Source organism: Aptenodytes forsteri, unplaced genomic scaffold (genome assembly GCF_000699145.1).
Source record: "Aptenodytes forsteri isolate BGI_AS27 unplaced genomic scaffold, ASM69914v1 Scaffold172, whole genome shotgun sequence".
NCBI classification, from domain to species: Eukaryota; Metazoa; Chordata; class Aves; order Sphenisciformes; family Spheniscidae; genus Aptenodytes; species Aptenodytes forsteri.
This window is the reverse complement of record NW_008795018.1, coordinates 10,105,976-10,120,355: the sequence shown is the minus strand read 5'-3', so window position 1 is coordinate 10,120,355 and position 14,380 is coordinate 10,105,976. Positions and strand designations below refer to the sequence as shown.

The 14,380-nt window shown below is 35.8% G+C and overlaps 1 protein-coding gene across 4 annotated transcripts in view; it reads right to left on the bottom strand.

Moving 5' to 3' along the window:
* Positions 1–13,723, bottom strand: part of KRIT1 (KRIT1, ankyrin repeat containing) — a 22,700-nt gene extending 8,977 nt beyond the window's left edge. Inside the window, exons 1-12 of one of the 4 annotated variants that reach the window (XM_009275671.1) lie at positions 13,651–13,723; positions 12,584–12,705; positions 11,986–12,145; positions 10,498–10,590; positions 9,462–9,591; positions 7,171–7,414; positions 6,759–6,874; positions 6,178–6,321; positions 4,926–5,082; positions 4,536–4,643; positions 2,701–2,857; positions 197–348 (exon numbers count right to left, since the gene is read on the bottom strand). In XM_009275671.1, the coding sequence (XP_009273946.1) occupies positions 197–348; positions 2,701–2,857; positions 4,536–4,643; positions 4,926–5,082; positions 6,178–6,321; positions 6,759–6,874; positions 7,171–7,414; positions 9,462–9,591; positions 10,498–10,590; positions 11,986–12,145; positions 12,584–12,685 (1,563 nt within the window). In that variant the 5' untranslated portion in view covers positions 12,686–12,705; positions 13,651–13,723. The other 3 variants (XM_009275672.2, XM_009275674.1, XM_009275673.1) reach the window with 3 other exon arrangements.
* Positions 13,724–14,380: the final 657 nt, after the last annotated feature.

Here is a 14,380-nt window from a genome sequence, read left to right as displayed (position 1 = left end):
GGTGGGAGGGTGAGAGGGAGGGAGGGAGGAATGGAGGGAAGAACCTGAAGACTCAAATTGTTACAAGCAAAGGAGAGGAGAGGTCTGGTTTAAGTAAGTTTGGAAATTACTACAAGTCATTGAATACACTGAGTGTTGATGGTCAAAGTGTTCTGACTCTGACCATGATTTCATGCTATCGCTTCCAAGTGCAGACCTTTTTTTCTATTTCCAGTGGAAGTCTCACATCTCTTCTCAGGAAAAGCTGTGAAGTTTCCCTTTGAGGATCCAGGTTTGTCAGTTCAGTGAATATTTCAGCCCAATCTCGAATATGCTGCAAAGGCTTGTGGTATGGCTTCAGTTGGAGGCCTGAAAAATAACAAGCTTTGTTTATAAATAAACAAACAGCATAACCCAGCACAAACACACACACACACACACATATATATGATTAAATGCTGCACCAAAACCAGAGTATCTGAAACTGAGGACTCATTAACAAACATTTTTCCCTATGTTTTCTAAACTGCTATACATAAAAGGTTTTGAAAATATGAATTTATTGACAAAACTCTCAGCATCAATTCATCAAATGCACTAGTGATGAATCTTTGTTATTTTCAGCCTCTCAAGAGTGAAGCTGTATTTAAAAATTTAATGGAATACCAAGACAGACCTTAAAACCACAAGAATAAAATGGAGACTGTTGTCTCAATTATTATGGAAGAAATATAAAGTCCAATAATCTTATTTCTGACAGAAAAATACAGATACAGCTTATCTCATAAATGTATTTGCCATTTTTATATATATATAAACCATAAACTTTTCAGAACAGACATTCTTTTTCTTAATCTGTAAAACGTCTTGATTCTTAACAGGCTACAGTCATTCAATGTTTCATGTTCTCCTGTGTATATGAGGGCTGAGAAATCAATACAGAGCTTTCAACTACAGTCCTACTATGTACTAGAGTCCACACCTTCAGTTATGCTCATTCACTTATCCAGCCTGTCCTTGTGATTATTGCTTGGCTGTTTTCTAGTAGTGAGAAACTAGAAGGCTGTATCTGCCTCATCCTGACTGCTCTGGCTTTTACATTGTGACATTTCACATTGTATGAAAAACTTCAAAGGACATCTTATAGTGCAACATCTTTTCACTGAGAATAATCTGTTCACTCAACTTATCCACCTTACACTCAAACACAGAAAAACATTATCCGTCCTACAAACAAGAAAACTATGGTCTTTACAGCTGTACACAAACTGCAAGAAATACATTTTATAATGAAACTTGTCCATTAGTTGTTTGAAGCCACAAATCAGAAGCTGACTCATTTTCAAACTTCGGACAAATATCTAGAGAATTACTTGTTTTTAAACAAACAATATATCAGTGAGCTCTTCCCCTCAAATGCAAGGGTAATACTTCAATAATTTGAGTAAAACATGACATACATATTTAGAAAAGGCACAAGCAGCAAGACTTCAATACTCAAACACTTCCTTTTCTTCCAGACATTATCATCTGTGTTTAACTGAGGGTTACAGTAGTCATGTGGCATACAGCAAAGTAAAAAGTCAAATGGCATGACACTGGGAGAAAAAGATTAAAAAAGAATGAAGAAAAGATTTGCTGCAACATTTACAGATTAAAAAAAAAAAAAGTAACAATGCCACTGTAGTGGAAGATTGACAACAGTAAATAAAATTGTAAATGCAAGGCTTCTGTGTTAATGGTACTATCAACACAGAATCCTACCAGACCTGAATTGTGCTTTGTAAATCCATTATCATGTGTCCCATAGCTATCTTGTTGCAGCAGTGCTGTTTACCATGTTTTCTGACAAAACACAATCATTGACTCTTTTGTAGTTCTATTTATCTTTTGCTACATATCTCAAACTACAACTACAATGTACTTTTTATTTAGATCAGAAATACCAAAAAATGCAGCAAATAATGACGTTTTGCATCAGAATTCCCTCCCACCAAATATATCTGAAAACTTGTTTATCAAAAATCATTTTAGTGCAAAACACATGAAAATTCACATGATTAAAGGACCTAATGAAAAAAACATTAATCAGCTTTACTTTAATCACTAGTTTTAAATAGATTAAACATTGGTAAAAACAACTACATGCATCCAATTTCAAACACTCTGGGAAGAAAAATACCACTAAAATCAGGGTAAGTTAGCAGTAAGGACTATGACAGCAAAGGTGCCCTATACCAGAAAGGCAGCCTGGACTAGCCTCATCTTCCTAGATGAAATACATTCTAGATGCCACAGTGATACAGGGTCAGACCTATTGGGTGTACCCAAAATGATGGCTAAAATGGAGAAGATCTCTGTAGCTCTGAAAGCACAGTTTGGAAACATTGGGCTGTAAAGGCTGGGAGTTGATCTACTGGAGGAAAGCTTAAGCAGAGGAACTAGAAAAATTGGTTCACCCCCTATGCAAAAGATAAAAAGAATGAGACCCACAGGGATTACAGAGTCTCTGGCAGGGTAAAGTGTATTAACAGACAGTCTAGATACAAACTAACTCCTACAGGATGGCTTTTAAAAGCTGATAGAAAGAGGTTAATACAGAACTGTCAGAGATCATTTTTCCTATTTTCCTCAGAAAACATTATTTTTTTTTTTAAAGGCAAGCAGAAATAAAAAAAATATGATAAACTCTCAAGTATAATGATCTTCCTTATTACTTACTGAGGTTCTCAGAACAGATCCAGATAGTGAAGTACTGCTGAGTTTCTTGAGACAAACGCATCCCCTCCATTATCTGCTGTACAGTAGTATTGTTTCCATGTTTCAGCTCAACAGAGCGATATGACCCATCCATACGATAAATTCGTGCCTTTTCATACTACATAAAAATTGAAACATATTAAACAAATAACTTGTTAAAATCCTTTCTGTTGGTGCTTCTGAAGAGGAAAGCAATTTTACCATAATTCAGCAACATCCATACTGTTGATAAAAGAGAACTTTGCACAACTCCTGCATATTTACTATTTATCAAAACTGCTTGTTTCATGTCCTATGCAAGTTCTTATACTGTGCTTTTTACCACAATAACTCCAAGAAAGATCTTACTGATGTTTTGAGGACTTCACTTCTGTTGAACTCAAAGGCAAGTAGGCATTTAAAAGTTCCCTGAGGGATTTGGGCTCAACTGCCTGTGCATATCCCGAAATGTCCACCTCGCTATTACTGGCAGGTTATGAATTATTCCCCTCATTAGCCTATACTAAAAAGACTTATTTTTCAGAGGGAAGCACCACCCTTTACACAGGCCCCAGTACAATAAGAATACACTCTCACTAAGATGTTTTAGCACTTCTATAATATTACTAATAATAAATCATTTTCCCCTTCAGAACTCCCACAGCTTTCACTGAATTGCATGTGGGCCCAGAGTATGCCTCCTGGAAGACGTACTTAAATGAAAACCAGGTGCTTAACGCATATATGCACAAGTCGTAAATCAATGAAACCTCTTGTTTTCATCTCTCTAACAGGTTAAATGTTTCAGCTGCTTGAATAAAAAAGTTGCAGGAATTTGTTATTTCCTTTCTTCAGATCTACTTAGTCGTCAAGAACGGAGTTCCTAAAAACTTCTGGAAAAAAAGATGAATGCCTTGGAAAATGACAACTGACTGAAAATGAGGCTGGAATGGAAAACATCAGTCTATTTTTGCTGCAGTAGTCACTGTGACTCCTATTGCAGTAATTTCTATCGTTTTTTTTATTTTAACATATTAATTCAATAGTAATAAGTGACAACATAATATCACCTATTACGCTGTGAAATCTACTTAAAATGTGTGCATTAGTCTTTTAGAGTCATTAGACACACATCTGTCATTTGATCAACTGCATAATAAGATCCCTAAAATAAAGGAGGTCAATTCCTTCATTAATTATTTTGGAAGATTCATTCATATAGAGTGAAATGAAGATAATTAAAAACATCTTGAAAAATCGACAGGTTTAATGCCACCTACCTACAGAGATACAAGTTGCATCTGAAGTAAAAGAAAAGAAACAAGTGGTTTTATATCATTTGGCTAACTTTAAATCTACTTCAGGAGGAGAGGAATCACACCGTAAATTTTGTTTACTATCATGGCTAGATCTCCACTGACTGCCAAGGAAGCCTACACTGACTAACTGATGTAAAGCCTATTTTGTAGAAGCCTACATTTAGCCAGCTGAATGCTCCTGTTTATCAACATATAAGATGACAATGCATACAGAAAGCTGATGGTTGTGTGATCAAAAGTAGACATAAAATCGGTAGCTGATGTGATGCTCCTATGAATAAATCAAAACATCACATTTAAAGTCTTACATGTATTTCTTGAGCAATAAATATAGACAGAAACATTTAAAGAGACAAAATATCAGTTTGTCAATATTTACACTAACAATTTCAGTATACTGCACATTTCCAATAACAGTTATAAGTGAGCCTAGCTCTTCTACAAGCTTATGCGCAAATTAAATATAAACTTTAAACTATTTAGAAAATAAACTCATACAGGTTTATTTATGGCTTCCTTCAGCAGTTTTGCAGTTTCTTCCCACTCATTTTGTTTGTTCTCTTCACAGACATTCAGTGGAGATCTTCCCTGTTGATCAGTAATGTGCTACAAACAAACAGAAACACTGATAATACATTGTTTCCACTGGAGATAGGTAAACATTTACACACTTTTTGAGATAATTAAAGTCCTTGGTCCTAGGGTTCAAACATTTAATTGCTAAACAATGGGAAAAGTAGAGGTAGTGAAAAATATTTAACGATTGTTTGGTAATCTCTCAACAGGATCACTGTGTTTACACATTGTGATCTGGACACAAAATATTTCACATACACAAGCTAGAAACTGTTGCTAAAACTGTTACTTCTATACACAAACAGAACTTACTCTGTCAATTTCTGGATGATTTAGTAGAATTTGTACTATCTCAGCATGCCCACCTCCAGCAGCAAAATGAAGAGGAGAGCTAAGTTGGCCATTCAAAAGATTTGGATTGCATTTCCCTTTCTCCAACAGCATTCGAGTGGCTTCAACTTTTCCATACCTGCAGACAGGTTTAAAGCGGAACAGACACAGCAAATGTAAAATAAAATATTTTTTCAGATAGTCCTAAATATGGAAAAGTATATTTCCATGTTCAAGAGTTTTTAGCTTTGAAATGACACCAAAGACAATGGAACATTAATAAGTTTGTAGAAATTAGTATCCGTTCTGCACTTCTTTGGTAACCATTGGTCTAGTAACCATTTATTGGATTCATTATAGACAAACCAAAACTTGCTTTAAACTAGCTAAGTTTGGGTAGTTGTAGCAACTCAAGTCATGGCAAAACAGAGTTCAGCCTTGCCAGAAAAAAGAAAAAAAAAATCTGTGTGAGAATCAGAGTAAAGCTTCCGATTGTCATGCAGATGGATCCTGAGGATTCTTAAGCCTTACACTGATAATTGGTAAGTCTTGTGTATACTGTTTAGGCAAACTTTCTGACAAACACTAAAAATCACATAAGTTGTTTTTTTTTTTAATAACCAAGTTTAATTTTCATGTTATTCATATCATCAGACACTACTATAAATACAGAAGACTAACTTGCATAAAGATAAAACAAAAGCATTTTTACAACACTGAGGAAAGATGTCAAGCACTTACAGATTAAATCATCACAGAGTTATAGTCAGACAAGTTGACCTCTGTAGATCACCTAGTCCAGCTTCCCACTCAAAGCTTGACCATCACCAAAACGTGCTCAGCTCAGCTGTTGCTGTGCTGTAAAACTGCTCACGGCCTTTAACCAACAAAGACTGTAAAAGTTACCACACTAAACTAGACCCAATGTCTCCAACAGGAATTAAAACAGATGCTTCGGGATAGATACAAGAGGCAATAGATAAGAGTTTGATGATACAATCTCCACACCTGGTCTCCTCCGAAACCATTCAGATTGAAATTATCTGAAAACCTAAAGCAACCTTTCTCTTCAGAAGGTTAACACTAACATATATTAGAGTCAAAGCGTAAAAAGTCCAGTTTTTTTGATTTCTCATTTTTGAGTCTGTATGATAGATTACACAAATGATTAGCGCTAAAGCATCATGATAGCAAGAATGCATTTGATTGGCAAAACTATATTCATCTGACTCACCAGCATGCATAATGGATAGGTGCCCAGTGGTCACTATCTAACTGATTAACAGAAAACTTTTTATCCAGAAGGTGGCTAAGTAAATCAGAGTCGCCTTCGCAAGCACTGCGGTGAAGAGGGAAATCATCTACCCACTGGTGTTCCCTATGAATTAAAAGGGGAAACAGGAGGAAAACACAGTTCAGAAATATTTCAGTAGTTGAGAACACTGACTTTTTTAAAAATTACTGACATAGCACTAACTGTAGATCTACATGAAGAATAAAAATGAAGCTCATGCAGCTAAAATGTGCCGGTATTCATACAACTAGTATTTTCATCATGCAGTAGTCAAGCCACAGCTGTATTCATTTTGCTAAGAAATGCTTCCCTAATATTTACAATTTAAACCTTTCTTGATCCGTCCTTTAATTGTTGTGTTTCAGTACTTGGAGACTTCAAACAGAATTTTTTAAAAATATGTATTTTTACAGTAAAGCCCTAAAGTAATAGGAATCTCATTCTGACAAAGTCTACCAAGTACTACTGTAATATAACAAAACAAAATTATCCATTAATGAAAAAGGAATGTAACATAATACTTGTCCTCTGTGACACTGCTCATGCTACGTTGCCACTTTTCTCTTTTAGGAATCTGAATCTTTGAATAGTCTGGGGCTCCAAGGCCAAAGTATGGATTTATTACCACTTTGTCAACCTGCAAAGACATAATTTAAACACAACTGAAAAAATACCTTACTGAGATTCGGCTAAATAATCCCCCATCCAGACCGAGTATTCTCTTGAAACCAAAGTTATAATAGTAACTTTTTATAAGTAAAGAGAATGATGTTCAAATGTGAGGATTTGAAAAACCATTTAGCCGTAAGTGTGCAATAAAGAAATCTGATTATATTAAACATAAAGCACACACTCATATCAAATAAATTAATTCATTGTAAAATGAAAATGTATGTATGTTTCACAAATATAAAATGAAAATATAGTTCTTACCCTATTGGTATACTGAAGGTCAGATCCAAACAAAGGATTATAGATACACATATCTGCTTTCTCCAATGCCAGCATTTTACTCTTTATTTCCAGGGCAGTATAACCCATGTGCAATGAGCTCTCTGTTTGACCAGGTTCTATAGCATAGGCAGGGTTTATTACATTTGTTTTAATTCTCTCAAGAGGAGATGGTCTGAATAAAGCTGGGATGGAGTGAGACTGGGTGTGCCGTTCATCCAACCACCTGCAGGAGAGAATGGGCAAGTAATCCATTTTCAGGTAGAAGAGGACTATTTTGGTCATGCCTGTCCATTATTTTGTTTGATTAAGGGTTGTACGTATGATAATCACACATTTTAATTAAAAAAAAATACTATCATGTGCACAACCAATTTTATAGCATTAAATTAATCCCCAAACATGAAATTTTTTAACCAAATATAGTTAAGCAAACGTATTTGCTCAAACACATTTCCTGCAGATGCAAACTCTCAAAGAAAAGGAAATTATAAGCTCAGGTAAGAGTAACACTGGCTATAGCCAAAACACTTAACCACACCAACATGTCACCATTTCGTTTACTTTCAGTTTATCAGTATTACTACTCTCAACATACAAATTTTGAAAATTAAAGCAGTTTGTTTAAGGGTGAGTTGAAGTTTCAATGTCTGTGCTGACTTAAGCCTTCTAACTAGTTTCATTAGGGAGGGTTTGGAAAAGGCAAAAAATCAGAAGGTCCTTTGGTAGTTTCCAAACTGCCAAGTCTCCTTCACATAGGCTACCACCTGCCTTTTCACAAAGCTGTGCTGAAGGTTATTCTCCTCGAACTGCACTCCCACTGACAGCATAGAAGGGCTTTAGAGCCCTCTTACTCTGAGCTAGAGGGGAAAGTCAGCACTGTACACCTGCTGCATTTTTTCCTGCCACATATGTAATATAACACAGGGCTCAGGATTTTTGGATATTTTCACTTAATTGCTACATTATTTTAGTGTTATGTTGAATGGGGTACATTTTAACTAAGGGTCTAAAGCCAGGTTTATATTTAAGGTTTCTGCACATACTTTCTCACAAGCTTGAGACAAACACGTACTTTGCTGGAATACAATAAATTCCATCTAGTGATTTAGCCTGGAAGTATAGAAGAAAGATAAGTACATGCTTTGGAAAGGCAGATCCACTGACAGACAGCTTGGATCTTGTCTGTCCCAGAACCGCGTGTAAGGATGGCAGAACGTGGCCTGCAGTTCAATGCATATGCTTAGGCCTGGATTTTTAAGTCCCAGATCCAAGCTATCATGTGCTGCAAAAGCCATGTTCTCTTCACTTACTCATAGCCCTGCTGGGAAGGAGGACTGTAAAATTGTGATCATCGTGCTATAAACACCCTCTTGCCTCTCTGAGGTATTTTCAGGCATTTTCTCTAAACAGTTGGCAGATAAATTAGTTATGGTAGTTTGAACCTTTGAAAAGTGTCACTTCAGACTACGTCCATAAAGAATAATCAATATAAACTATTTTCTACTATATTTCCAAGGCTACTCTCACAACTGTAAGGCTGGTAAAACATCTTAAGCAGAGCTTAGAGTCTGAAGGCACTCATTAAGTAGCAAACAAATATAACAACTGGCACAATGGTATACATGGAAATATTATGACTCTACTAATAAACTGTAAAAACCCTACACACGGAACCTGTTTAGGTAATAGCCTGTAACATAATTTTTCATGTTAGCCAAGAGTTTCACCTAACTTTATTAATGCAAATAAGTTCATACATAAGTAGGTCTGGTATTTCTTTGTTAAGGGTACATAAAAAAGACCAAAAAACTGCTCACATATTCAATTTTCAAAGTACTATAAATCTGGCTGAACAACTAATCACCTTTCTGAAAGTTAATTCCCTACTGCGAATAAATTTGTATGGCTGGGGAATATGCACTCCCTTTGTAAACAGGGGGTTAATTTAAATGCAAATCATAACGGTATACAATTAACAGGATATTTTTACTACACTCTGGCAAATACTCTTACAGATGGCAGTTATGTCAACTTCCAAAAAGCCACCTGATTTAAGTAGGCACACCATTCTTCAGCTTGCAAAAGATTTTTAAAAAGATTTAGAAATGTATTGTCAAGGTTTCAGTTTCTGATAAACTTGAAGAAGATAACACAATACCACAATGATTTCCTTCTTAATCACAAGAATGCTATAAAAACTATGTGCTATATCTACAAATTATCTTGTTTAACTTCTATTTTAATGTCTTTTTACTGATGGCATTTCTTACTTATCCAAGGCAATTAACATTCTTGCAGTAAGCGTAGCAAAATGGGTGCTGGATTCACTGCAGACTCTCATGATGTCTTGTAAACAGTAGAACACAGGGCATCCAGGACTGTATGCATATTTTGTATTATCTAAAAAGGAAACATACTCTGAAGACACGTCGATGAGAAGAAGAATCTTATTTTCCCTTCTGCATCTTTTGTAGTTACACGTTCCTAACTAATTGAGAGTATATTCTAACTTTAGACTACAGTAACTAAATTTTTCCAAATGATAATTGACAGAAATTACATACAATCCTTACATAACAATTCACAACTCAACAGGGTAGCCTTAAAAACCTTAAAGTGTTCAGTTACTATTCCATCAGTGTGATCAGCTTCATCTGAGGAATTAAATGTATACTGTTGCCAGGGAAAAAAAAAAAAAGAATAGGACTCAGGACTAGAAGAGGTATTTATTGCTATTGGTAACCTCACAATGGTATTTTTTTGATAGTTTGTATCCTTAAGGCCTATCAGTAAGGCAAAAATGAAGGAGTTTCCCCAAAAGCACATACACATTTACTTCAGGCTTTTTTTAAAAATACTTTCCTGACAAGCAATTTACTTTGCCTTCTAAAGGCTTTATTCACCATTCCTTATTCAAACAAAACTGTTTACAGACTTCAATAAGCACTCTTCTCTGAGTAAAGAACACTGAACTGAATAGGATGTGTTTCTTATACTTGCATTCAGTAAATTCTATACAAGTTAATGCATATGCTTTGAAATATAATCAAGTGCACAAATACAGCTTAAAACAGAAGCGTGCTATCGTTACAGAAACAAAGGCAATACATTAAAAACAAGTTTTTTTCCTTGATTTTAAGTAACTTTTTCAAGTTTTAAAGTATTCAGAGAGAGGTTTCCACCTGAATGCAACTTTTAATGTTTAAATACAGAAAAAGCCACATAGCATATTCATAATTCTTAATAAACCCTCAACTGAACTTCTGCTAAAATGGGTGCAACTTCAGAAATCAGGCTCAATGTTACCTTTCACAACAGTTGGGACAATGTAAAGTGATGCCTCCTGGCCTGCCTTCTCTCCATCAAGAGGAAACTTCTTCATTAACACTACGCGCTTTCCTAGCACAGTATTAAAAAAACCCAAAAAAATTAATTAGCCAGCAAAACAAAAAACAATCTAGAGTTGGCTATCTGAAAGCTTACCAGACTCAATCTTCCTAATATCTAGGAAGAAAAAGTTATGATTATTATGAGCTATAATCTAAAGCAAGCTAAGAAAATCTAAATACATATGAAAAAATAAAGAACATAAACATGTATGCATCCATTAACATGAAAAATGACATGACTGTACCCCTTTTTTCATAGCAACTTTTCTATATCCCTCATTTTTCATAGCATTCACCCCCCAAACCACCTATCTTTAAGTTAGACAAGATTATTTTTGAAATGGGAAAGTACGGCTGCATGCTATATTCCATATTAGGGTGAATGCTTTATTCATGTAGTGGTAGGACAGTATTTTCCATGTTATCCTCCCTTCCACCCTTACAGGATTTAGTATTTTGTTTGCTTTTCTGACCTCAGCTGCATATTTTAGCAGTGGCCGCACTATGCTGTGCATATTAATGCTTGGGCCCTCTGTCTGAGCCAATTTAAAACTCTCTAGACTGTGTAAGAAACAGTTTTTGCTTTTACTAGGCATTCCTCAATGTGTATTAATGCTATTATGTTATTTCATGTTTGCTGCTCAACTAGCTTGAAGTCCCTTCAACGCCAGTTGTTGCCACCTGCAACAGTTTACCATGCAACCAGCTATTCCTTTTCTAAGTTGTTAGCACTGCATTGTCTTATCCGCACTGACAACCTTCCCGGTATAACCTTACTTACAAAGCAGAGATGAGGTACACAGCAAAAAAAAAGTGCTGTAGTCAATATAGTTTATACCAATCTAGAAATGAAATATGCTGGCTAAAACAATTTTTGTCAGCACAAGTGTGAGGTTGTTTGCTAGACCAGCTATGCGACAACAATGAAAAAGAAAATGTACTAATCAAATTATATCTGTAAGTGATACAATTATACCAGAAATATTTTCATGTAGATACTGTCCACTGAACAATGCTGGCTTTAGAACCGACTTTAGAAGCAATCAATACACTAGTTCAAGTCACGTTTTAGCTGAAATTAAGGATAAAAAAGCCACTTCAATCTGATTTACCAGAAGTTTAGCTATAAATCTCAATTTGAGATGAAGTAGTAGTACAGACAGGCAAAGTTTCACTTAATAAAAATCTTTTAGTAAGCATTTTATAGAGTTGGAAGGTAAAGGGAAACAAAGGTAAATTAAAGGTTTCAGCTGTATAGTTGGCTTGGGTCTTTTTGACGAACCGCAAAACATACCTTCTTTTTTTAAACTAATTTCATGCTTTTGCATAACCTTTCCATGCCCATTTAATTTTTAAAATATTTTTATAGAGCTATCAACAATAAATCAGATTAAAATCTTTTTACCTTTAATACCCTGATTGGCTGGTGAAATTGGTTTGGTGGCTTCTAATACGTAATCCAAGATGCTCTGGGTTATCTCAGTGCCTCCCTGCAGTTTAGTTTCCAACAAAACTTTCTTTCTTTTTTTCTTTTGGCCTTCAATGGGAACTTCAAGCAACAAAATCTTTCAAACAATAATGAAACCAAAGGAGTTTAAGCACAACTGAAACAAGTACAGAACACTTTTGTTTGTTTGTTTGTTTATTGTACCACTGTAAAATCAGTGACAAAATTCAGGAAGTATTGAATGTGGAGAAGCAGGATGGCGAAGTCAGAATGACCTCCATAACAGTAAGGTTAAAGAGAGTAAGACAAGGCTGCATCCTTGTACTGAGCAGCCCGCAGGGCAAAAGGCCCTGAAATGACATGAAACACACAGATATTACAAAACCGTAAAGTGTTCAAATACCGTAAGGATGGGGCAATGCATAGTAGGTATATGATATACACAGACATTATTTAAGCAATGTTATTGTCGTATTTTCTCTTCTGCTATATTATTCATTTACTATAAATTATTTTTAAAAATTTTAATAAATAAAAAAAAATTATATAGTTTTACTTCGTAGGCTTTAGCTCGATATTCCAAGGAATTCAGGCTAGCAGTATTTTTTGGACGAATCACAGCAACATACGCATCTCCAATGTTTTCTGGGTTTCCCATCTCTCCTGCTTATTTTGTCACTGGAAACAATAAACAAACAGGAAATAAACGTTCAATTGAAAAAAAGAAAAAAAAATCCAACAGCACGCTAAACTTCAGGATGCAGTAATTATATCCACTGATTCTTTGCATTATTAATTTGTTGTTCTTTAGCTGGAGAAATACCAATGGCTGATATAATTCTGCTTCCCTTTCATGAAAGGGGAAAATCCTACATCACATAGATTTAATACAAATAATCTTGTTCTCTAACCCACTTTTAAAATAAAAATAATGTGTATTTTTTTCCACTTTGTAACTATCTTCCCCATTTTGCAAGCTAGGCAAAAGGCCAAAGAATTTTAGGGCTCTGAAAAATACATGAAATTGAAAAAGAAAACCATTCTAAAGTGACAAGCACTGTACTTTATGAAATGTGCTATGACAAAGTACTGCATTTCTATGAGTTCCACAGGGATTTCAAGAATATAACTGATTTTCCTTCCCCCTGCCCCCAATAGGAAGTAGAACACAGTCTTGCCTACAGCCCAAACAACAAAGCTGATAAAAATAAACTATAATATGGATTCATTTACTTAGTTTTACTTCAGTGGGGCTGCAAACTGGTGCACAATTCATTCAAACACAGAGCTTCTGAAGGAAATACGCCTTCAGTTTTTGCAAAAAGCGAACAGAGGTTTTTAGATTTAAGATAAAACTTTGCTTACCCTTCTGTTTAACCCAAAGTGACAATTCCTATAATCATAAAATTTTATGAAAATGAGAGGCAAAATCTCCTAAGGTTAAATCACTCCACACATCAGAGTTGAGAAAGAAGGTCATGCCTGGCCATTAGCACCTTCCAGCTGATCATTTTCTTCATCTGCAAATGAACCCCCTTTCATCCCATATCAGTAAGCACATGCTTTTTTGCAGATTAATCCCTCCACAAAGATTTTTAACTTTCCTGTTTCTAGCCTCTTCACCTCTTCTAGGAGAAACAGAGGTCTTAGATTCCCATGCCCTTACTCCAGTATTTTTGCTGGGATCAGACTACCTGAAAACATATTAAAAAAAACCAACATAAATAACAGCGTGCACGTTTTCACCTTCAGTTAAGATAAATATATTAGTTAGATGATTTAATGGTGGTACTTGAACAGTAATATCTGAATAGAAACATCTTGATGCATTTCAGTAGCATCTAGAAACATTAAATAAGCAATGTGCTGACTTGTGAGAGCTCATGCTTTGGGATATTAAGAGTTTTGAAAGGAACAAGAAACAACCATGCCTTATAGGCAGCTGGGAAAGGCATGCTCCCTGGGTTTCCTTACATGTACTGGGATGGACTGGGTTTGGGTCACAGGCTTGTGTGGAGGGAACCTGCACAGGGAGGGCTGGGCCAGGCCGGGCCACCTGGGTGGCAAGTGATGGTCAGGTGAATAAGCAGTGAGTGAACTCCCTCTGCCAGCGCTCTACACTAAATCCAGCTAAATCCACTAAATGGGGTGAGGATGTCTGGGAAACAGACGGCCCCGACAGCTGCGATATGACTCCAGAAAACAAAATCAGAGGACGAAGAAGGGTGGGGCCGTGAGGATGTGACAATAACGATGACCAGCTTCAGAAGGCACCACCGCTGAACTGACCCTAGCCAAATCCAGGTGCCAACGGACCTGCGTCCCCATCCCAACGGGTGCAGGTCTAGAGAAC